The 23,182-nt window shown below is 58.1% G+C and overlaps 1 protein-coding gene across 3 annotated transcripts; it reads right to left on the bottom strand.

Annotated features, from left to right (window-relative positions):
• Positions 1-23: 23 nt before the first annotated feature.
• On the bottom strand, positions 24-22,575 carry STARD3 (StAR related lipid transfer domain containing 3). Of its 3 annotated transcripts, XM_028089786.2 has the most exons (15): positions 22,486-22,575; positions 10,256-10,528; positions 7,067-7,144; positions 6,599-6,676; positions 6,427-6,480; positions 5,916-6,033; positions 5,611-5,709; positions 5,350-5,402; positions 4,902-4,994; positions 4,166-4,228; positions 3,901-3,996; positions 3,475-3,554; positions 3,276-3,380; positions 2,090-2,183; positions 28-1,638 (listed from the first exon to the last, which is right to left on the bottom strand). In XM_028089786.2, exons 2-15 carry the CDS (start codon positions 10,475-10,477, stop codon positions 1,534-1,536), a joined length of 1,338 nt encoding a protein of 445 aa, XP_027945587.1. In that variant the 5' UTR covers positions 10,478-10,528; positions 22,486-22,575; the 3' UTR covers positions 28-1,533. The 3 variants fall into 3 exon arrangements, with proteins under 3 accessions (XP_027945588.1, XP_027945587.1, XP_027945589.1); XM_028089787.2 differs by lacking the exon at positions 5,611-5,709 and having other exon boundaries at positions 24-1,638; XM_028089788.2 differs by lacking the exons at positions 28-1,638; positions 2,090-2,183 and adding an exon at positions 2,448-2,888.
• Between the last annotated feature and the right edge of the window lie 607 nt (positions 22,576-23,182).

Genomic DNA, 23,182 nt, shown 5'->3' on the forward strand with positions numbered 1-23,182 from the left:
TGGGGGCATCACTGAGGGGACACAGCAAAGGGTGCCGGAAGAAGCCGTACAGGAGCTGAGATGAGGACCTTGCAGGAACAGCAGAGTACCCAACGGGTGGCAAGGCCCATGGGTGCCCACCTAGGGCAGAACTGCATCCTCCTGATTACTGAAGCACTAGCCCTGATTCTTGTTTCAATCTTGGGACAGCCCTACGACATAATGAGTCTCATTTCAACAAAGTAGGAAATGGAGGCCCAGAGAGGTACATCTGCCCAGGGTCACACACCTAAGCCAGGACCAAGATAGGACCCGCCCCCCTCCCCTGCTTGGCTCAATGCAAGCTGCCCCCTCGGAAGCCTGCAGGCAGGGAGGGAGGGAGGAGGGCAGGGATGGCGGTGGTCCCTGCAGTGCTCCGGCCCTTGCCTGCGATCTGACTCTGTGCTGCCCCTGGTGAGAGTGCTGGGGCAGAGGGGACAGCTGAGTGGAGCCAGAGAGACAGAGATCCCAGAGGTGCCTCAGTGACCCAGAAGCCCAGGCCCCACCCCCAGGCCGGCTGTGGGACCCCAAGGACAGTCAAGGCCTGCCTCGGATGCTACCTGCCTCGGCCTCTCCTACCTCCCCTCAGTTCCTGGGCAGGAGACCTTCCACTGACCTTCCCTCACAGGAGGCCTGGCTGGGGGGTGGGGCATTTTTCTCTGACCAATCATCTGTCCAGCTGGCCCAGGCAGGAAAGTAGGGGGCTCCCGGAACAAGGTCCCCACTTGCTCTGACCTCCCACCGGCTCTGGAAGGGTGTGAGAGGGTGTGGGACGTGTCTGGCTCCTTCCCCACCTCCACAGTGCTGCCCTCCTCTTCCCTCCAGAGGCTAGGCAGGGGGGGCTGCTTTTTTTCTTTCTTTCTGAGTTCGTTTTTAATAACTGGCTCAAATTACAAAGGTCCCCAAGGAACCCTGGGGGAAGGAGAGAAACCGGAGGCGGCAGGGGTTCACTGCCAGCACCCACCACCCCCACTTGCCACCCACTCCCCAACAAGTACATGTGGAAAAAGGTCCCAGACCCTTTAAATAATCCTAAAAAACCATGATGAGAGAGCAGGCAGACAAAGGGGCTCCTGCACCTTAACACCGGTGACCAGTGACCAGGCCGCCCTGACCTCCATCCTGCTCAGGGCCCTGGCGCTCTCGCACAGAGGCTGCCGCTCCCATTCCAGATTCTGCCCCCGGCTAGGCAGGGCGCCATGCATCATCTCGTCCTCCAGGAGGCAGGGCCAGTCACTGTGTAAACATCGGCAGGGTAGACCCCACTCGCCTCGGTGGCAAAGCCCCGGAGTCCAGGTGCCCAACCTCCCAACCTGCTCACGGCTCCCGGGCACAGCGAAGCATGCTGGAGGGTGGCAGCTTGAGGCCCAGGGGCTGCCACAGGAGGAAACTTCTTCCTCCCCACTGCTTGAGGCCAGGTCCTCTGTGGGTGGTGGGAAGCCCCACTGGCCCCCTCTCTGGCTCTGAAGGCTGTGGTGACAGGACCCTGGCCTGCAGGGTGGCGAGGGGGCACGGTTACGCCCGGGCCCCCAGCTCTCCGATGCGCTGCCGCAAGTGAAAGGCAAATTCGAACATGGTGGCCGCGAGGCTCTGATGGATGAGGTACCGGGGCAGGCGGCCCTGCGGGAAGGTGGGAGGAAGTTTCGGGATGGCCTGCCCTCAGCAGGGGCTCCCCCGTCCACAAGAGGCACCAGCGGGGGTGGGGGGTACCCTGGGTGAGAGCAGCAGGTGCAGGTGCAGCTCTGGAATGCAGCCTAAGCCACCCTCTCCCCCTCACCCCTGGCAGAAAGAACACGCTGTGCCGGCTCTTGGCACCAGCCACAGAAACAGACCTAGGAGGGGCTGGCTTGGCAGTCAGCCACCGCTCCGTAGGGCCTCGAAACTCAGAGGTAAGGGGACATACAGGCCCTCCAGCAACTCAGGAGACCATCTTGACCCGGCCCCCAATTTGAGCATGAGAGAGGAGGCGGAGTAGGTGAGGTCCTGAGCATGACAGGAGGCCCCACCCCAAGGCGCCCCAGCAGGGTCTCCTCTACTGTACCGAGCCGGCCTTGCAGCTCCGCACCCCCACCTTGAGATCTGTATTCAGGATCCAGATGAAGGTGCAGACTCGGGGGTTACTGGCTGACTTGAGCACGATGAAGCCCCCAGGACCATTCTCTCCCCTACGAGAAAAGCACCATTGGGGGGCACCTTGGAGCCAGGCAAGGCCTCCGACCTGACCCCACACCCCATTCTTGGCCCATCCTGGACTGGGGTGAAAGAGGGAAGGGAGCTACTGGTCTAGCAACTGCCCCTCAGCCTGAGCACGGCCCAGAGCAGGTGTCCCAGAGGCCACAGGATACAGCCCTCCACGTACCCTGTGAGGCTCAGCTCCCCCTTCTGCAGCCTTCTCAGCAGCCCCCCACCCCCTCCCCCCATCCCCAGTGGCAGCCGTCATCCTCTCTGTTCAGGGATTCTCGGTCAGCTCTGGCTGGGAGGGGTGGGCTGTGCACGCTTTTCTCACCCCGGCCCGACTCGGGGAGCGGTGTGGTGCTGGCGGGGCTCCAGGAGGGGGCGCCTTCCCAGGAGGCGGGCAGGGCACATCCCATCCCCCAGTCGGTTCCCCCACAGCCCCACTGAGTGCGCTCAGCCCACTCTACAGATAAGGAAGTTGGCGCCCAGAAAGAGGCCAGCTCGTCGTCCAGGGCTCTGGTGTGTCAAATCTCATACTCAACACCCAGTGCTCTCTGGAACCCCAGGAAGGATGGGGAGAGCGGAGAATCGGGGAGGAGGCCGCCCGCAGCACTGGGTTCTAGGCTGAGGCAGCAGGAGAACTGGAGGATGCCCCGGGACAGGTGCCTCTTCCTTCGTGGGGACCTCTGAGCAGTCTGGGAAAAGGCAAGGCAGCGGGACCAACTCTACTCAGGCAGGGAGGTAAAGCTCCAGGACACAGAGCCTTCTGCTCAGGTCGCCTGGACCAGCGCCACCTCGTGGCTCCCAGCCCCCCTCCATGGCCTCGTCCCTGTCCTCAGGCTATCCCTGGAGCCACCCTCCAGCCTGGGCATTGGGCTCCAGCCCTCAATCCCCCAGTCTCCAGGACTTAGAGCAGATTAGCAGGACTAGGGGCTGGGAGGGGCAGAGCCCAGCAGGACAGGGGACAGGAAGGCAGCCTCGGCAGGAGAAAGCGCCCTGCGGTCCATGCTGTGCCCTACTCTGCCCTCACAGCCACCAGGGGACAGGCCAGCCGGGATGACTCCAGGCAAAGCAAGGCTCACCTGACGTATTTGTGTGTAGGGGGCTTGGCGCAGTGGGTGGTGGCGATGCCTGAGGACAGGTATCGGTCTCTGCGCCGCTCGATGCGCCGCACATTCACGAAGTCCCTGGGGGCGGGAGGGTTAGACCAGGAGCAGGGAGCCAAGCCCACGATCCAAGGGCAGGAAGCCTGCCTGAGAGGAGGGGCTTGGTGGTGCTCACCTGGGGGAGACCACCCCGCCCGCGGCCCCCGAAGAGACATCGTAGGAGATGAGGGTGTTGTCCTCTACTCGCTGCAGGATCTAAAGGCCAGCAGAGGTGTGAGGTACAGCCCAGCCCAAGAACACCCCAGGGAAAGGGTCCCAGCACCTCAGGGAACGCCCAGACCAGCCTCCTCTCTGTCCAGGTCCCTTTACTAAGAGCCACTCCCAGGCCCAGGGCTGGGCTCTGTCTGTGTGCTCCCTCTCCAGCCTCCCGACCCTCTCCAGAAGGTGCCATTACCATCAGCCCCACTGTACAGACAGGGAAGCTGAGGCACGGAGCAGTTCTATGACATGGTAGTGCTGGGGGATGACTGCACCTGACCCACCATGTTGCTCTGCCCCTTCCCTGAGAGATGGCCAGGCTGGGCGCCCCGGACTGGCTCACCTGGCAGGCGGTCACGGTCTTATTCCACAGCACCATCCTCTCCGGCTGCAGGATTACCTCCTGGTACACCAGCTCGGCAGGGCAGGGCAGGAAGGTCTGGGGCAGGGCGGGCAGAGGGCTGGGTGGGGCCAGACATGCTTGGGCACAGCAGCCCTTCCCTCTTGGTGGGGAGAAACCTGCCAGAAGGCCCCTCAGCTCCTTGCTGAAACCTCAGACAGAGAAGGAGGCTCCAGGACCCTCCAGGACACCTGCTTCCCTCACTCACCTTCAGGATGAATGTCTTGCCGTGAAAGGGAACCTCGATGGTGTACACGGTGTCCCCATATTCCTGTGGCAGAGACAGAAGGGTGACAGGGAGGTGGGCGGAGGGCAGGGGGAGGGCATGCGGGGTGGGCTGGTGGGGAAGGAATGGGCGCCCTGAGAGGGCAGCTTCGTAATAGCTCAGGGTAGAAAACTCCAGGACTTCAGCGATATTCAGGCAGCCATTAAAAAACAGTGGTTCTGACAAACGTCCAGCAATGAGGAGAGAAAGGCTTTTGATATCAAGTTAAAGGACAGAAGCACAGCTGTAGCCACGACCATGAAGACCTGTGTCTCCAGGCCGGCCAGGGCCGCCCGAGGGGCTGGCCACCCAGAGGGACGGCGACGTGTCCCCCATTCTCCAAGCTCACTGCCATCTCTTTGGATAATGTTGTTTTGCTCATGAAACAATACACTGGACACAGGGCCGAAGCCTGGCTTCCCCTTTGAAGACGGAGCTGAACGAGCAGAGCACAGGGAGCCAAGGGTGGACAAGGGGCAGTGCAGCAGGGGGAAGGCACCGTGGAAACATCCAATCCGGCCCCACCTCCTGCCAAGCGGCGACCCCGGGGCGCAGCCCCCTCTCCTGGCACAGGAATATTGTTCCGACCTGGGCCATCCTTGGGCTTCTCGGGCCTCAGAAGAGAAGGCAAAAACTCTCAACACACATGGGCAGGTCAGGTGGGAAAGAGCTTTCTTACATTGTTCTTCTCAAACTTCCAGTTCTCCTCCTGGGCCAAGATCTGGTCCACCACCGCCATGGCCTCCTTCCCCTGGTGGATGTACTCCCGTTCCTGGCCCGGGAGGAGAGGCAGAACAGGATCAGCCTGGGGCCCGCCTGCCCCCTTGTTCGTGGCCAGGTCTTTCTCCAGATAACTCCATACACATGGAGTCTGGGTTGGTCTCTCAGGCCCTGTGGGGGCCCCAGGTGCTCTGGCCGCAGCCACCCCCCTTAGGCCCCAGTATGAGGCGGCCCAGTGGGCCTGACTGACGGTGGGACAGACACTCAGGTGCATGCTGACTGGCATTCAGGCCACCTGAGGTCCACCCTCTTCGGGGAGGCCCCTGCCCACCCTGGCTAAGCCCAGCACTGGCACCTTCTCCAGGGTGCCCACTCCAAAGGTCAGGTGGGGGCAGGCAGCCAAATACCTGGGCAGAGAAGCTCTTCTTCCCAACGTCTTCATCGGATTCATTGTCAGACCCTGCGGAAAACAAGTACAGATGAGAACAGGAAGGTGTGGGGACAGACTGTGGGGAGGTAGCGGGGTACAAGACCGCGGGGGCATAGAGAGGGAGAGAGGTGCTCACTTTCCCCAGGGAGCTGAAAGAAGGAACAGAACAAACAGACCCAGCTAACCCACTTCTCATAAAGACCCTTGCTAAAGCAGTTTCCCACCCACCGACCCTCACCTGCAAAGGATTCTGGGGGTGAATAGAATTGGCCCTCGGACAGAGCGCCAGAGAAGAGTAGAGGTCCACGGGCAACAGCAGCCTGGGCAGCAAGATACCCTGGGGGAGCAGACACGGGCAGCCATTGTCCCAGAACAAGGGCAGTCACGCCTTAGCAGCCTGGGGTCCCCCCACTCCAAGCTCACCCTTAGGTTCTGGGAGGCTGTTCAGAGTTGGCAAGATAGCTCAGAACTGGCTCTCATACCCGAAACTCTCCTCTCTTGGGGCTGCGATGACCCTCCCTGCACCCCTTCCCCAGGACTCACATCGCTCCTCCTCGGCCTCCTGCGGTAGGACTTTGAAGTCAAGGAACCAGGTCTCCAACCAGGCCAGGACAAAGGAGACGATAGGGAGCAGGTAGCCAAACGCCCCTTTGCTGAGCAGCTGTGGAGGAAGGGGGCTGAGCTCCACAGCAGGGGGTAACCCCAAACGCAGAGTTCCCTCTAGGGGCTACTAGCTCTGGCACACACCCCACTCCTGGGACCAGCTTCTTGGGGACCCTCTGTGGCACATGCATCTGAGATGGATGAATGAATTCAGCAGCAGGATAAACTGAGGTTAGGCTGGCAGAAGAATTTTTTGTTCTTGGGGTTGCAGAGGGACAGGGGGAGGAAGCCAGTGAAGATGATTCCTCAGAAATATCGAGGATAGGACTCCCCCTCACCCCAAGCTGACACAGGGACAGACGCCCCAAGTCAGAGAAAGGGTCCCTTCTTAGGAGAAGCCCATTCCTCCGGCAAGAGGCCCACCAGGCCAGCCTGACCCTGAGCCACTGACCTCGGAGAGGATGACCTTGACGATGAGGAATGCACTGGACACCAGCGTGGTGACCTGCCCAGGGGAGGGAAGGAGGGAGAGAGGGAAAACGGGCTGGGGAGTGAGTCCTCCTATACACCGTCCCTCACACCAGCCCCGCCAGGGCCCTCGAGCTGCCAGAAGGGCTTCTTACCGCAATCACCCACCAGTGCCGGAGCCGCAGCACGGCGTAGCCCAGGAGCAGTCCCGAGAAGCGGAAGAAGGCCAAGACCTGGCGGGGGCGGGGGCGGTGCAGGGGACACACAAGCCATCACAGGCAAGTCCATGCCCCCTGCTCCAGCTGAAGGCTGACCTCCCACTCCGGTCCTGCTCCCCCCAGCTTCCCTCTACATGGGTGTGATGCCTCAGGAGGGAGTGGCCGAGTCAGTGTTTCTTAGTGGATGATTTAGATGTGACGTTCTTGGGCAGGGGTCTATTCTTCCCTCTCACACTTGAGGCTCTCTGAAGGGAGGGCCTTGATTAGGAACTTTCCGAATACTGAGGTCCCCCTGAGGATGGGAGTCAAGTCTCCCTGACCAGACTAGAATGTGTCTTGCAGAAAGAAGAGGTCACGTCCCTGCACCATCTCTGCCCCCGGGACCCCTTCCCTAAGGCCACTCACAAAGATGTCAAAGAAGGAAGTTTTAAAGTTGTAGTGGATGATCTCCTGCTCCAGGTTCTTCTGGATGCCTGTGTTGGTCTGGAAGAGGGAGATATGAGCAGCTCTGTAGGCAGAACCGAGTCCCCAGCAGTGCCCTCACCTCTGGGAACAGGGAGGAGGCAGGGGGAGTGTGGAACCTGGAGATGATAAGCCACTGCCCAAGGAAGGCCCCAAAGCACCACAGGAGCCCAGCCAAGGCCTGAGACCCCAGCACTAATATCGTTCCTCCAAGCACCCAGGCAACCCCGACGGGCAAGGCCTGGCTCCAGCACTGACACTTGTGGGCACACTGCCCAGGGAGGGGGAGGCTTGGAGGGCCTTGGGGCTGTGCTGGAGAGGCAACAGGCCCCATGCAGGCAGGCAGGGTTGCCAACTGGGTGCTGGGAGCCGGCCCTTCACAAAATCTCATCTCCCTCTCTCCATGACGGTGCTCCATCTTCCCAGCCAACCACCCATCTGGGGTGATAGGGACCGGGGGTGGGCAGCGGTGTCAGACGGAGCCCCAGGTGGTAAATCAGTTGATTAGGTTTGTGCTTAATGGGCAAAATCCATCATGCTGCTAGAGGGAACGGCTAGCAACAGAGACAGAGTGAGCAGAGTCGTCCTCACCCCCGTCCCTGCCCCAGCTCCCCATACATTTCCAATGGGACTCCTGACACCTTGGCTGGGGAGGGAGAGGATCTGGGCAGATACTGAGAGCCAGACTGCAGCCGGGCTTCTCAGGAGGAGTGGGGTGGCAGGCCTCGGCTTCTGCCAGTTCCCCGGAGAAGGGAGGACCCAAGAGGACTCTGGGGAATGGAGCCCAGGAGGCTGAAAAGTGAAGATCCTTCACAACCACCTAGATGGGAGCTTCTAATCCCTGGCAGGTGATCCAAACTGAGGTGTGGGGTGGTGCTGATTAAGATACAGATGTTTAGACCACTGGGTCTGAATCTCGGCGTGAGCTGAGCAGCTGGAATTTTTATAAAGCTCCCAGGTGATTCCGGTGCTTAGAGCAGAAGCCAGCAGTCTGGGCACCCCCCTCGTTGACACGTGAACGCCCCTGCACATCCCCACCGTGTGCTCTGACCTCAAGAGTGCCCTGGGTCCCGTGCAGTCTCACACGCCCCCCCCCCGACCCCCCCACCCCAGCTTGGTCCCCTTCTTACTTCCCTTGCCCCCCTCTCTTGGGCTCCGCGGTCCCTCTGATCCCTAACAGCTGCGGCCCCTCAGAGCGCTCCCCCTGCCTGGGCACGTGCAGGCGCCGATGGCGACAGCGTCCCGACTCAAGGGAGCCAAGTCCCGGCCGCTGCCAGCCTCTGGCCACAAGACCCTGCGTGGCTCCTGTCACCCTGCTGGGGCCCTTGTAGCCACCGGGCGACACCCAGCCTGTTCACGAACTAGAAACATATACGCTCCAAGATATGAAAATAAAACCACAAAGCCGAAAATTAATCACATTTTAATTGAGTATCTGCCAAGTGAAACATGATGGCTAACTCAACTAATGGCTAAGTCTAGCATCCTGAACTTTTCACCACATCTGAGAACAATTTGGAGATCAGACTTTTCCCCACTTGCGAGAATTCCCACGTATGCACGAGGACTCCTGAGCTATTAGAGCTAGTACATCCGGATAATTTCAAAAGTAAAATTATCAAAATTTTTTCAGCTGTCTGCTGGCAAGAAAATATATATTGAATGAGAGCTGTGGGTGACTTTTAGGGCTTGCTTTGATGCTGGATGGGACCTTCACAAGGAAGAATGCTTCACGGGGTGCCTGGGGGATGCAGTTGGCGGAATATCTGACTCTTGGTTTTGGCTCGGGTCTTGATCTCGGGGTGGTGGGATGAAGCCCCTCATTGGGCTTTGCACTTAACACGGAGTCTGCTTGAGATTCTCTCTGCTCCTCCCCCCACTCCCCGGGTCTCAGGCTCTGTCTCTGTGTGTCTCTCTCTCTCTCGCAAAAAAATAAATAAATCTTAAAACAAAAAAAATGTTGTTAAAAAGGAATAATGCTTAAGACATCAGAAGCTCTTCAAACAGCCCTGGACCTTGTGGGGCCGCAGCTTTCTCACTGATAAGATGGTCCCTAAGGTCCCCCATGGCTCAACCTTGTTGAAGGTGCCAGTTCGTCTCTGTGCACAAAGGACAGCCACCCCCAGAGTCCTCCAGCCAAACACGCCCAGAATCAAACTTGCCCTCTTCACCGTTAAACCAGCCCCTCCCCCCAACTTCTCACTTCTATCAACAAAGTCATCGTTTTCCTGTCACCCGAGCTTGAGGCCGGGAGGAAGGGCACCTGCTACCCTGAACTCTGACCCAGTCTGCAGAAGGAAAACAAGCGAAGGCTCAGGCAAGCCGAGTCCCTCGCTGACATCCCCCAGTGAATACAGAGGAGCAGCTGGGACCAACGGAGCCTGGGATGCTCTGTTCTCTCGGCTCCTGCCTCTGTGGTGGGGTCCTGCTCCGGCCTGTCAGTGCCTGGAGATCAGGTGCCACCACCAGCTGGCCAAGCGCTGCCCAGCGGGGAGGAGGGTGCGGACGCAGCACGGGGAGGCGGCTCCACCTCCAGGCTGCGAAGCGGCATCTCACCAAGCCTGCAGAGGCCAAACTGGGGGGCACTGGAGTTGTGTCCACAATGGGGAGGGAGAACTAGGCACCACCAGGAACTGGGAGTTTTTACTGGTTTGCCCCGCAGATACCCTCTGCGTTTAGCACAATGCCCGGACTACAGCAGGGGTTCCAAAACTGCTAACAGAGTGAGTGAATGAATGAATGGAGTCAGAGCAACACAGGCCAGAAAGAAGACAAAAAGGTTCAACAGTACGACCCCCATCCCCTGGGCTCTCTCCTGCTTCCTCAGGAGTGCCCACTAGAGGGCAGTCTGGCGCAGCGGTCAGGAGTGGGAACGCTGCAGCCTGAGGGCCTGGGTTCAAACTCTGCCCTTCTTCACCTACTGGCTGAAGGACCTTAGACAAACGATTCCAGCCCTCTGAGCTCCCTTTTCTTCGGAAGATGAGAACAGCTGCTCCTATCTTCCCATTCTTCATTTTACCGGGAAATTCACCCGGCCACAGAGACCACCCTCCCGTGTGGCAGCTGGAGTAAGGCCCAGGTGGCCGCCCCCACCTCTGCCCCGGCCCCGGCCCCAGCCTTGGGCCCACTCACGTTCAGCTCAATGATCCACAGCAGGGAGATGAAGAGCAGGTCGAAGGTGACAAAGAGACAGAAGGTGCGGCGGACATCAGAGATGGCGCGGCGCTTCTCCGGAGCGGGGGGGAGGAAGTGCGAGGAGAGGCCCTGGCTGTGGGGCAACGATGAGCTGAGGGAGGCCACGGCTGGCAGGCTGCGCTCCAAGTCGCGGGCCAGCTCCGCAGACAGTTTGTTCATCCTGGTGGGCCCCCACCACACGGCGGGGAAGGCGAGGCCTCAGCTGCAAGGCTGCAGGGAGGCAGGGTGGCTGGGTCAGGTCACGCATGTTGAGGGCCTGGAGGTCCCGTTAACCTCCTTCCCCCAACCCGCCGGGGACACTGTCTGCTCCCAAATACATCTGCCCCCTCTCACATCCCAACCCCAGGGCAGCCCAAGGCCCTCTAAGCTCAAATTCTCCCCAGCAGCCCCACTCCTGGGCTGGAGGGGTTTGAGCATCCCTCTCTCTCATTCCTCCTCACTGCGCCACCCCCACCCCCACCACCCCCACCCCCCGCAAAGCCCAGCGACCCCGCGGTTCACCCTTGGAGGGCTGTGGGCTCCTCCCCGCTGCTTGAGGGCACAGCCTGCTCCTGCCAAGCCCAACCCCGTGGTTCAGCCACTGGTCCTGTCAACAGCCTCTCGGCCTGCCCACCCCCCCAGGAGAAGAGGGCCCCAAGCTCTGTTCTTTGTTTGCCAAGCACAAAGCCACATTCCCTCCCAGCAGCCAGCCCTACCCTCCCACCCCCTGATCCATGGCAACTGGGAGGGACTTCCTAGAGCAGCGTCTCTGAGTGCTCTGCGCTGGGACAGTGGGTATGGAGGGAGGACATCCTGGTCCCTTCTCCCTAGCTACCCCCCGCCCAATGTCGGGCCCAACTACCATCCGCTCCCCTGGTGTTACAACAGCCGAGGGGGTGAGTCTCCAGGCTGCGTCTCGCACAGAGAAAGGTTTTCCAAACACTGATCACAGCCCTCCGTTCCAGAGCCTCCAGTCCAGGCCCTGCGGGGTGGCCCCCCAGCTCTTCCCAAGCTCCGGGCCCCGAGGCTCCTCTGACAAGGCAGGCTCGGCTCACCACCACCACCACCCCGGTCTTCTTTTAGGTCCCTCCGTGAGGCAGCCAGGTCCTGCCTCGGGGTCTTGCACCTAGCTCTCTCCTCCCCAGTCCTTCCAACAAGCAGCTCAGAAGTCCCCCTTCCTTCTCCTCAGAGCACCCCCCTGACCACCCCCATCCCCCAGGCACAGCAGTCTTGCTTTAGCTCCATGACGGGGACCCAGAGCTTATGACAATCTGCCAGGGTCTTATTCCTTGTTCTGCCAATTCTCCCGGTGCAGGGCTTTCCCTGGCCTGATCACTGCTGTCTCCAGCACCTAGCATAGGGCCCGGCACCCAGGAGGTGCTGAGAATTGCCTGGTGAATAAACAGGTGCTCCAGAGGGTCTCCTGGTCCTTAGCTCCATGCTACGCAGCCGAGACATGGGGCAAACCCTGACAGAGAAGAGCCAGCCGCTGCCTGAGGCTAGCCCCAAGCTCCACTGGCCACAGAACCCCGTGCCCACGGCTGTGCTTCATGCCCACTCAGGGCAGGATGGGGCCTTCTATTTTACAGATGAGGCAGCCAAGACGGAAGGGGGAACGGGGTGAACCACCCCTTGCCTCTGCGACCATGGGGCCAAAACTCTCATGAACGCTAGAGGCAGGGGCCCCCAAGGACTCCCTCCCTGCCACATAGCCCCCAGACCCCAGGTCTCTGCTCCACCAATGTGCTGGCGAAGAGCCTGCAGAGGCCCCGTCCCCCAGGCGGGGGAAGAAAAGGCTCAGTCCAGAGCCAGAAGGGACACTGTGGTGGTGCCTGCGCCTCTGGGGCTCCGTCGGAGTCTCCCTGAATCTTCTCTCATGCCCGCACCAGGAGGCAGGTTTGGGGGCCGGTGAGAGGAGAACCCTGGATGTTGGTCTCCAATCCTGGGAAGGCAAGACCTATCCCCACCCCCACCCTGATTTGCTATCCCCTCATACCTTTGTTATGTCTGCTACCTTCTGGGGCCCCTCAATCTGTCAGGTCCCAAACAAGCTCCCCATTTGTGACTGGCGGGGGATTCTGAGCAAGCCAGCGTGCCCATCCCTCTGCCTCAGTGCAAGCCCCAATGGACAGGAGCGGACTGTTCTCAGCAGAGGCATCTGCACAAGGCCACCTCCCAATAGCACACTCTTGGGGTTGCCATGCCCAGCTCATCTGGAGGGCACTGAAGGAAAGCCGGACCCAGCCCTCGAAGGAGGCAGTCAGAGAGGGGATGTGACAGGCCGCCGGCAACAGGACCCACCCCACATCCATCAGCTGGACCCGGTGCCAGACCGAACACGCAGCGCATCTCTCACGGTGACAGGGCCCCAGCTCCAGGGAGGGTGACATTTCCTTGTCGCTAATAGCCCTCTTGTCTGCTGCCAGGCCTGTCTCCATTTCTCTTCCTCCTTCCCGTCTCTCACAAACCACCTTTCTATCTTTGTGTCTCTGTGTCCTACTCCTGTGCCCATCTTTATGGGTCTTCTTCTCCAAGTCTCTCCCGTCTGTGAGTCTGTCTCCACTGCCCTCAGCTCAGTCTCACCCTGCCTTCCGCCCACGCGCGCGCGTGTGTGTGTGTGTGTGTGTGTGTGTGTGTGTGTGTGTGTGTCTTAGCCTCCCTATCCGCTTCTCTCCCTCTTCTCGTTCTCACTGCAGGGTGCTGTGGCTTCCCTCCTCCTGGGCTGCTCCCAAGTCTGTCTGGCGTTGCCCCTGGCTCCCTCCCTCCCTCCCTGGGGACAGGACTCGGGTGGCAGCAGCCTGATGTGAGATGCCGCGGGAGCGGCAACAGCCCCAACACTCGCACATGCAGACATCCTTGGTGAAGCGAGAGACGCAGATGGGGGCTGAGAGCAAAGGTGCTCCCACAGGCGTGTGGGAGCCAGGCACGGGGCCTCGGAAGCAGGGCTGGGAGCAGCTGGCCACGAGGCACAGAGAGGGGGGTTCCAGATCACCCTCCACCATGAAAGCTGCTCAGAATCCAAAGAAGCAAGAGCTTGCAGAGTAGAAGGAGCCCCAGTGAGGAATGGAGACCTGTGCCCCAGTCGTGCGGCAGCCACTAACCCCGAGTAACTGGGCAGGTCCTCATCAAGCCCCTGTTTATTTATCTGGGGGAAAAAGTCAGTGCTTTTTCAAACCCCCTTCTTCAAGCAAGAGAAACTTCGAAAGGGGAGAGGGAGAGGGGGAGGGGGAGGGGGAGGGGGAGGAGGAGAGGAGAGGAGAGGAGAGGAGAGGAGAGGAGGAGGAGGAGGAGGAGAGGAGAGGAGAGGAGAGGAGAGGAGGAGGAGGAGGAGGAGAGGAGAGGAGAGGAGAGGAGAGGAGAGGAGAGGAGAGAGAAGAGAGGAGGAGAGAGGAGGAGAGAGGAGGAGAGAGGAGGAGAGAGGAGAGGAGAGGAGAGGAGAGGAGAGGAGAGGAGAGGAGAGGAGAGGAGAGGAGAGAAGAGAAGAGAAGAGAGAAGAGGAGAGGAGAGGAGAGGAGAGGAGAGGAGAGGAGAGGAGAGGAGAGGAGAGGAGAGAAGAGAAGAGAAGAGAAGAGAAGAGAAGAGAAGAGAAGAGAAGAGGAGAAGAGAAGAGAAGAGAAGAGAAGAGAAGAGAAGAGAAGAGAACCTTACTTAGAATCTTGAATAGAAGATAAAAGCAGGACTGCTATGGGTCCTGCCGCAGAAGGTGGCCACAGAGAGCCCCCCTGGGCAGCCATTCCTCAAACCCCAGGGTCACCCCAGGGGCACTTCCTTGGGTCGTTTGAAAACTGCCCACTCAGATGACTTCAAAAGGTCTCTAAGCTCCATGAGACCACCTGCCGGTCTAGGAGGTAGAAATCATCTCAGCCCGGAACTGCTCTGAGCAGTCCCCAAAGCGCTTGGTCTCTGTCCCCTGGCCCTGGGGGCGGAAGGTGGCAGCTGGCCTCCACCCCACCGTGCCCCCCATCCTGCTGAGGGGGAGGCAGGAATGAGTGTTGTGGGCTGGAGACAGCAGGGCTGCCACCCGGGCCCCTGGGAGCAGCACCCCCTGCCCCACCCAAGCCCCTCCCCAGGCGTTGGGAGCAGAACAGAACGTGTTGGGTGAAGGAGTCCGCCTGGGGTCGGCTGCAGACTTGATACTCACTCGACCTGTGTTTTAGGAGAAGCTGAGCTGCTCAGGCTTGGGGAAGGGGGTGAGGAAAATGCCAAGTTTTATCATCCCAGATTGCAAGAGAAAGAGAGGTGAGGAGGAGGGGCCAATCTACCCTGGATTACTCCAGTTGTTTCAGCTCCTGGGGCAAAGGGGGAGGCAGGCATGGGCCCCCAGGGCCTGCCAGGCCTTCTCTTACCCCAGGAAATGCCACTATTGGCCAGACAGCAAGAGGAGCTTTCGGGTTGGGTCCCAGACTCAGGGCAGGTAACTGCAGGGAGCTGACATTGTGGAAAGAGAGCTGGACTCTGAGGTCAGGGTTCAAATCTCAGTCTGCCTTTATGAGCTGTGCAATCTGGAGCAAACATAACCATTCTGAGACTCAGTTTCCTCAGAAGCATTAAAGGCAACATTAATATACTTAATGCCTTGGAACCATGCCCTTAAAAATGCTTAAAATGGGGGGCGCCTGAGTGGCTCAGTCAGTTAAGCATCTGCCTTCAGCTCAGGTCATGATCCCAGGGTCCTGGGATCGAGTCCTGCATCGGGCTCCCTGCTCCTTGGGAGCCTGCTTCTCCCTCTGCCTGCCACTCCCAGTACCCCCGCCCCCCAGCTTGTGCTCTCTCTCACTCACTCACTCTCTCAAATAAATAAATAAAATCTTTAAAAAAAAAAAGAAAGAAAAGAATAAATGGGCCAAATCATTCCAGCTCCAGGCACAGGTGAATTCCCAGGCTGGGGGCGGCGGCAGGAAGCGGAGGCTGTCCTGGCTCCCTGCACAGGCTCTCAGGGGCAATGCCAGGACTGACCTCCAATGCTGCCACTCCCCACTGGAGCCCGGCCCCGCTGCAGCCACCCCCCGTTCCCCATTTCTGCAGCTCTTAGGGGACAGGGGCACAGATGGGGTCCTTGCTAGCACTCAACCACAGCCCAGACCAAAAGCTCCAGCCACCTCTGCGGCTCAACACCCCAAACACCTGCAGTTCCCAGCTGGCACTCCCTGGCCAAGGCAAGTCTACAATTTCGCATTGCCACGTACTCACTGTACCAGCCTCAGAGGCTCTACCAGGACACTGGGGATACCTGTTTTGACCGCTATCTGGGGCATCAAAGGAAACAGTGATGGATGTGAAGTGCCTAGAACAGTGCCTGGCACTGCAGAGTAAAGGCTCAGTAGACATTAGCCCCTGCTACCGCGGTCATCTCTGAGGCTTCCTGCCCTTTCCCATGCCCCAATCTCCAACATAGAGCCAGTCAAACTGTCCCAGGTCCAGCTAGAGCTTCCTCTGCAAAGCTATGCTCTGTGATCTCAGGGTAGGGGGACCGAGTCTCATCTATATCCAGAAATGACCCACATTTCTGGGCAGTGTGGCTTCTCCAAACCTTCTCTTGAGGCCAACAGGACAGTGGACACAGGCTCTCAACATCGCCCTCACTCTGTATTCCTCAGGAAATGTGAGCACTAGCCTCACACTGGCCATGGAGGCTTCCCAGTGGGGTCCCTATTTCCGCACAAATCAGGAGGAATCAGTAAAGCTGAGAAAGAACTAGACTCCAAACCCAGAGAAGTTTCAAACCCTGCATTCCCACTTTACTATCACTGAACCTCTCTATGCCTCAGTTTTCTCCTCTGTAAAGTGGGGATAACAACAGCACCTGTTTCCTATAGGTGTTATAAGGATTAAATGGCTTATTAAATGCAATGGCCTATAACAGTCCCTGACACAGAGTGATCACTGCATAAAGATGAGCTAGGATGACATCCCTGTCTCTACTTTAGAGGAAGACACAGTCTTGAGCTCTGACTGCCTCAGTCAGATGGCTTCAGGCCAGGAACGGGGCTGTTCTGGGTCAGGTTGAGTAGAGAATCCATAGATGGGCAGGAGGCCAAGGCTCTGGGTGTGGAAGATGGTGGCCTTTGCCTGTGTCCTGCCACTGGTCAGCCTGGGAGGGAGCTGGTTCAGGGAGGGCAGGAGAGCAGATCAAACAGGACTATATAGGGGCCTGGGTGGCTCAGTCAGTTAAGCGTCTGCCTTCAGCTCAGGTCGTGATCCCAGTGTCCTGGGATCGAGCCCCACGTCGGGCTCCCTGCTCAGCGAAGAGTCTGCTTCTCCCTCACAGTCTGCCTGTCACCCCCCCGGCCGCTTGTACTCTGTCAAATGAATAAAATCTTTAACAACAAAAACAAAAACCCCACAGGACCACAGGCCATCCTGAGGAGCCAGCACAGAAGAAACAAATGTGGCCTAGCAGTGACCTGCATTGGCACCCTGCAGACACCCCTCCTTTACTCCTCGCACCCCCACCAGGAGCTGTGGAGATGAGGGTGGGGTAGAGGAGACAAGGTTGGAGAGGCCTGCCCACAGTTCCCCAGGCAGGCTGGGGCAGAGCTGACCCCAGAGCCTCTGCTGACCAGGGAGCCCCTATGACCACCCAGCGAGAGCCTGTGCAGAGCCCGGCACCCTTCCCTCCACATCCAAACCATCAGCAAATCTTATTGGCTCTTCCTTCAAAATCCAGCCAGTGTATGTGCATAGTGCCTACCACTACTACCGAAAACCTGTCCAAACCATCACCTCTCACCAGCTACAGCTTCCTGACCACCTCCTGTCTGCATCCCAAGTCTGTTCTCAACACAGCAGCCAAAGGGATCCTGGTAAAAGTCAGACCACACCTCCCCAATGCTGCAAACCTCCAATGGCTTCCAGCTCACCCTGAGTAAAGGCCAAAGTTTCCATTCTGGCCTACAAGCCCGCTCTTCCCCAGCCTCTTCCCCTGGAACCCTCTGCTCCAGCTACACTGGTCCTTCTCTGTTCCTTGGACATATCAAGCATGCTCCACACTCCCACCTCAGGACCCTTGTACCTGCTGTCCTGTCTGAAGGTCTTCCCCAGGTCTCTGCAATGCTCCCTCCATTCTGGTCTCTGTAAATGTCCCTTTGGAGAAGCCTTCCCTGACCTCCGTGTTTAGCCCCCACCCTTCATCCCCTTCCCTGCTTTATCCTTCTTCACAGAGCTTACCACCCCAGACATATTTTATGTTCACGGGTCTGCGTTTGCTGCCTGTCTTCTCCTTCCGGAATGCAAACTTCACAAGAGCAGGAACTCCCCCTGCTTTGCTCCATGCCGTGTGCCCAGCACCCAGAGCGGTACCAGGCTCTCAGAAGATACTCAGGAAAAGCGTCGAACAACTATTTATACCCTTCCCTACGGCAGCCTAAGCGCAGCTGCCTGCGTACACAGCCCTGTCCAGCCCTGAAGGAGCAGCCCCTCCCTGAGGCAGACTGTCTCACCCGGAGCTAGACTCCTCCCTCTGCTCGTGTCTTGCCTCAAGTAGAGTCCAGGCACCCTCCCCACCAGCAGTCCAGGGGAACTGGTTTCCTGGGCAATCTCGGGCATGGTGGCTGCTCCCCTCCCTTTTCCTAGGCACCAACTTGCAGGGAGAAGACTGGACGTAAGCTAAGTTCCTTGGATAGCGAAGGTCAAGAAGAAAGAAGGACACGCTCCCTGGGAGAGACCCCAGCACTCCTCTCCTGGTTATGGGGCTGATCCTCCTCTCCCTCCCGACACTCTCCTGACCACTGGCTGCTCCCAGGACACACCATGGCTGGCTGGCAGTCTCCCTTCTGAGCCTCTACTTCCCTCCACTTGCGCATTCTGGAAGGACCTCCTCCCCCTGGGAGAGAACTCCAATTCCTCAGAGACCAGTTCAAATGCCACGTCCTGGGCAAAGCTCTGCCTCACCCTCCAGGCTCCCCCAATCCCAGCTCTGAGGACTCTGGCCCAGCATTACCCTAGACTTGAGGCTCCAAGTCATCTTTCCTTGAGCCCTTTAGGCCTGGGTCACAGTGCCTGGCCATGGTACATGTCCAGAAGTTAACTGGTCTTTGGGTCTGTAATGTCCACCCTGGAATGGGGGAAAGGGCATGAGTTTGGGGACTGGGCATCAGACCTGGAGTCAAAAGCCGAAGGCCATTCGTTACTAGGCTGTGGGCCCTTGACTAAATCACTGAGTCTCTCTGAACCTCAGTCTCCTTATCTATAAAATGGGGATTGTACAGTAACGACTTCACAGAGCTACTGAAAGGATTAGGAATCACACACACAAAGTGTCTGTGCTTAATTAACAGCAGCTATTACTACTATTAGGGGCTACGGAAACGGTGTTAGAGGCAGGGCCTGGGCCAGCCATGTGTAGCACGGCACTCTGCCCAAACAGGGTCCCCTATGTACTGCCAGATGCAAAGATGGGCCCTGGCCTCAGAGAGCTGACCCAGGATGGCAAATAGTAGGCTCTCCTGTACTTCCGGGCTCAGTGGCCCATGCCATCAGCCCTGGCACAGCTGGCTTATTGGCCCCTACCGTGTCCCATGGACAGAGAGTTTGGGAAGTTCCCTAGAGAAGGAGGACTTTAAGGAGAGGAGGACACAAACCAGGCTCCGTTTCTCCTCTCCTTCTGGAGAAGTGCAAAGGGGAAGAGTCAAGCCAAAACAGAAAGTACATTCATCACTGTGCACTGCCCCCTCCAACCCGGACATTCTGACAGTACAGTTTCCTGAAAAACCCCACCAGACTAAGGTTTACTCAGCACCCCTCCCCCCTCCACATGCCAGGCCCTGTTAAATGTCTGGGACACCCCAGCTCTGTGATGACAAGACCCCCGGCCTACTCAGGGGCTGGTGAGTCAGGCCCCACCCACCCTCAGTGCTACTGGATAAAACTTGGGAGCTAAGGAGGTCAAGTTCTCAAGGTCAGCCTGGAAAGGGCCATCTTCTGGGAGAGATCTCAGTCCCGTCAGCCCACACGAGGGAAGGCTCCACAGGTAGAAGAGAGTTCAGCACAGACCCCTGTCAGCACCAGCTGTAACCAGACAGAAGCCAGGCTCAGCCCCAGTCAGAAAAAGTTCACAAGGACACACAACTGGTCAGATGGAATGCTCTGCTTGTCCCTTGTCTTACAGATGTGGCAGCCGCCCCTTGGTGGGGGGGGAGGGGGCAGGGCTGGGGTACCGAGGCAGTTTCTCAGAGACAGCTGTGGACCTGGAGTCAAGAGACAGTTCTTGAAGTTCCTGCTAAGTGACACTGACCTTACTTCCCTTCAGTCCCAGTTTCTTCGTCTGTAAAATGGAGCCAACAATCTCTACCACTCAAGGGAACAAGTAAGAGCTGACAAATGTACTGACTTTTTGGTCTCACCCACCCCTCCTCCCCAGCCTAGGTGTGTGTGAGCTCCGTTTAATGCTGAGCCTGTGCTAGTCCCTGGGGCTATTCGGGGGCTCCAGGTCTGGTGAGGGAGGCTAACACATAAAACATGGTGCCTCACTGTAATCAGCACTTTCAGGGAGGAACAAACAATGGACCGTGGGCTCTCAGAGAAGGGAGCATCTGACCCAGGCTGCAGTGGGTGAGGTTGGGAAAGTCACAAAGAGGAGGAGCTATCTGACCCAGGCCTTGAAGAATCCACATGTATCAACCATGGGCAAGGAAGACGAGCATTCCAGGCAGGCAAAACAGCATGAGCAAAGGCCCAGATTCTGGTCTAAAGCACAGGCCCAGCCCACAAGCTTGCAGGCTGACCACCCCAGGGGCCCTGCCTCCAAACACCAGGCACCAGGCCTTCAGACAAGCGCCCCCCCCCCCCCACCGCTGCCCCGGGCATGGTCCCCACAGGCTCCTAAACCAAGGGGACACTTCCTCATGGCCAAGTGAGGAAAGGAATCCCCAACCTCAGCAGAGGAGACTGCCTCTGCCCTCCTGCCCACCTCAGCCCTCCCCCTGCAAGAGCTCTGTTCAGAGGACCCAGCTGCCCATTTTCTGAGTCTACCCCAGTCTCTACCTCTCTCTGGTAAGTTCATCCTCCTGCCCTAAGGTCCCTAACTAACTGTCAGCTCCTCTGGGAAGCCATTCTTGGCCCTTCTTTCCCATGGGTTCCCAGAGCTCTGTGTATATTTCTATAGAGTTCATGCTTGTCATGTAACATTCATTCATTTCCAGAGTCATTTCCTGAGCAGACTAACATCAGGTCTGAGTCTTTTTCATTCTTGAATCCTCACTCAATAAATCCAGATCCTGATCCCCGTGCCCTCCACCCCAGCATTTTATTTATTGACAAAAAGCCAGGCTTTGGGGCTCTGGGACAGAATGAGAAGTCAGCCACATCAGCAGTCCTCAAGCAATTTATGAAATTAAAAATTACAACCACTGCTCTACAACATTCTTATATAAGCAATAACAGCTAACATTTATTTACTGAGCATTCATGTGCTCACTGATTTAAACCCTACACATACATTATTTCATTTAATCCTTACAGTAACTCTATGAGGTAGACACACGGCTACCTCCATTTTTACAAATGAGAAAACTGAGGCACTTTCTTCATCAAGGTCATAAAACAGTATCAGAACCCATAAAGTCTGATTTAGGCGTCTGTATTATCAACCACTGTTCTAGTATGGACAGGGTGTTGCAGGGACACAGGGGGCAGTATTAAGTCTTGGACAGGGGGGATGGGAGGAAGTCAACCCAGAAGTCGTATTCCCTGAGCTGAGCACCGAGAAGATCAAGTAGAAGGCAGCCTGGCAGATAAGAGGAGAAGGGGCTTCCCAGGCAGAGGGGCTGCTGTGCAAAGGCATGGAGACACAAAATTGCAAGGCGTGGGCAAGTGCATCGTGTGATGCCATGTTATTGGACTTCAGGGTGCACTTAGGAGACCGGCAGGAAAGAGGTCAGAACCCAGACAGTGCTGTAAATTGTACTAGGGATTCAGCCTTTTTCCACAAGCAATGGGAAGCCAACAAAGGGTTTTAAGCAAGGAAGTAACACTATGAGACTTGTTTTAAAAGGATCACAAGAGGGGCATCTGGCTGGCTCTGTTGGGAGTCTAAAAAAAAAAAAAAAGAGAGAGAGAGAGAGAGATCATAAGAGTTAGTTTGGAGACTGGGCTGCAGGCAGCCATGATCAGAAGTTGCTGGGAAGCCACTGCAGTTATCCTGGTGAGAAACACATCAAGGTGGTACCAGAAGATATGGAGGCCCAGGACCAGGTGTGCAGTATGTTCAGGAAGTTAGCTGGATCGGGTCACCCCACAGATGTGGGAATTGAGGGAGAAGAGGAAGCGTAAGATAATTTCCCGGTCTAGCGCTGGGATGCGATGGCAGAGGAAGAAGAATGCGTTTGCAGGGCGGGGGGGGGGGGGGGGGGGTGTAGGGGGTGGGGGGAAGACCAGTGCAAGAGACCTGCAGCTGAAGGGGAGCTGTCCACTGGTAGCTGGACGGCCAAGTCTGGGGCTCCAGGGAGGGGCTGCGCTGAAAAAAGAGGTCGATGTGGGCGCCTTTCGGGTATCTAGGTGGTGTAAAGCTGAAGCCACGAGAGTGGATGAGACCATCAAAATTCAGTGTATAGAGCGGGGGCTGGGCAGGACACGAGAATGGGAAACGGTACTTCCACTGTCAGAACAGGAGGAAGAAAATAAGGAGATGCAGACGCCGAGGACGCCAAGGGGGAGGGGCGTGCCAATTATATCAATTAGGAACGAGTGTCACTGGTGTTATGCACCTCTAAGAACTCAAGAAAAATTCTTTAAAGGGCCCTTTTGATGTCGATTAGGGAAGTCATTCACTGCAGTTTTCAAAGGAAGTTGGGGGAGACCGGATGACAGTGAGACGCAGACCTACCGGAACGTGTAGATGTTTTCCTCCTATTTCAGAGACCCTGACCCCTGCCCATATCCAACTTCCGTCCCCCACTACCCAGATTTCGTGCCTCGCCTCTCCCCTCAGAGTGAGGCTCTGGACGGCGAGCCGGGACGCCCTCCCCGGGCGCTCTCGGGTGGGCGGGACCGCGGAAGGTCAGCGCCGGAGCCCCCCGAACCCCGCGCGGGGCAGAGCGAGGCCGAGCGGAGAAAGGGAGCGGAACCTGGGAGGCGGGGGGTGCGGGAAGGGTCGGACGGAACCAACAGCGGACACCGGGCAGCGAGGCGGAATCCGCTGACAAGACACAGCCCTCGTACCACCCGGCCCCAGTGACCTCTCCCAGACCCACCTGCTCCATGTCAGCCACCGCCCAGGCTCTTCCTGCCCCAGCCGCAGTCCGCCTCGGCTGCCCCGGGAGCGCCTCCGAGCGGAACAGGATCTCCCGGCGGCGCCACTTCCGCCGCTGAGCCCGCCCTCGAGTGCGAACTGGGATGTGCGTGGAGTGCAGCCCCGCCCCATTCGCCTCAGTCTCCGCCCCCCAGCCCTTGGGCCCCACCCCAGGGCCGGAAGCGGGGACTGCTTGAGGTTCTTACTAATGGTGGAGGAAATGGGAAAGAAGCCCAGGGGCATCATCATCGTTGGGCCACGGAGGCCTGGCACTGTGGGGAAAAAAGGGGAACTTCCTGAGGGGAGGCCTTTGGGGCTGGGGGACTGGTCCCTTTGGAGAAATCCAATTACTCTTGAAAGTTCTTTTCCCTCCCTGCCTCGTTCAGCCTCCCTAGCAGGATCTAGTACTTCTGTGGTCCTTCCTAAGAGTGCTCTGAGCTTGTCTTCAGGAAAGACCCAGACTAGAGGACTGGACACTAGGGTCGAGGTGGCCACCCACCAGGTCTTCCACATAGGGGAACCCGTTTCCCCCTCCTCCCTCTCCTTTCCCCTGAAAGAGAAGCCTCAGCACGGTTATTTACAAAGATTTATTTATTACGGCACAGGAGTGGTTCAGGCCTGGAGTCAGGGAAGAGGGGAAGGGGGCAGAGCAGCTGGAG

Source organism: Eumetopias jubatus, unplaced genomic scaffold, assembly GCF_037043125.1.
Source record: "Eumetopias jubatus isolate StellerSeaLion01/CBP00866 unplaced genomic scaffold, mEumJub1_p1.0 scaffold_10, whole genome shotgun sequence".
Taxonomy (NCBI): Eukaryota; Metazoa; Chordata; class Mammalia; order Carnivora; family Otariidae; genus Eumetopias; species Eumetopias jubatus.

Coding starts and splice junctions, on each gene's coding strand:
- STARD3 (XM_028089786.2), bottom strand. CDS start 10,477: ATGAACAAACTGTCTGCGGAGCTGGCCCGCGACTTGGAGCGCAGCCTG. Junction 7,145..10,255: donor TGTGGATCATTGAGCTGAAC/GTGAGTGGGCCC, acceptor TCCCTCTTCCAG/ACCAACACAGGCATCCAGAA. Junction 6,481..6,598: donor GGCACTGGTGGGTGATTGCG/GTAAGAAGCCCT, acceptor TCCCCTGGGCAG/GTCACCACGCTGGTGTCCAG.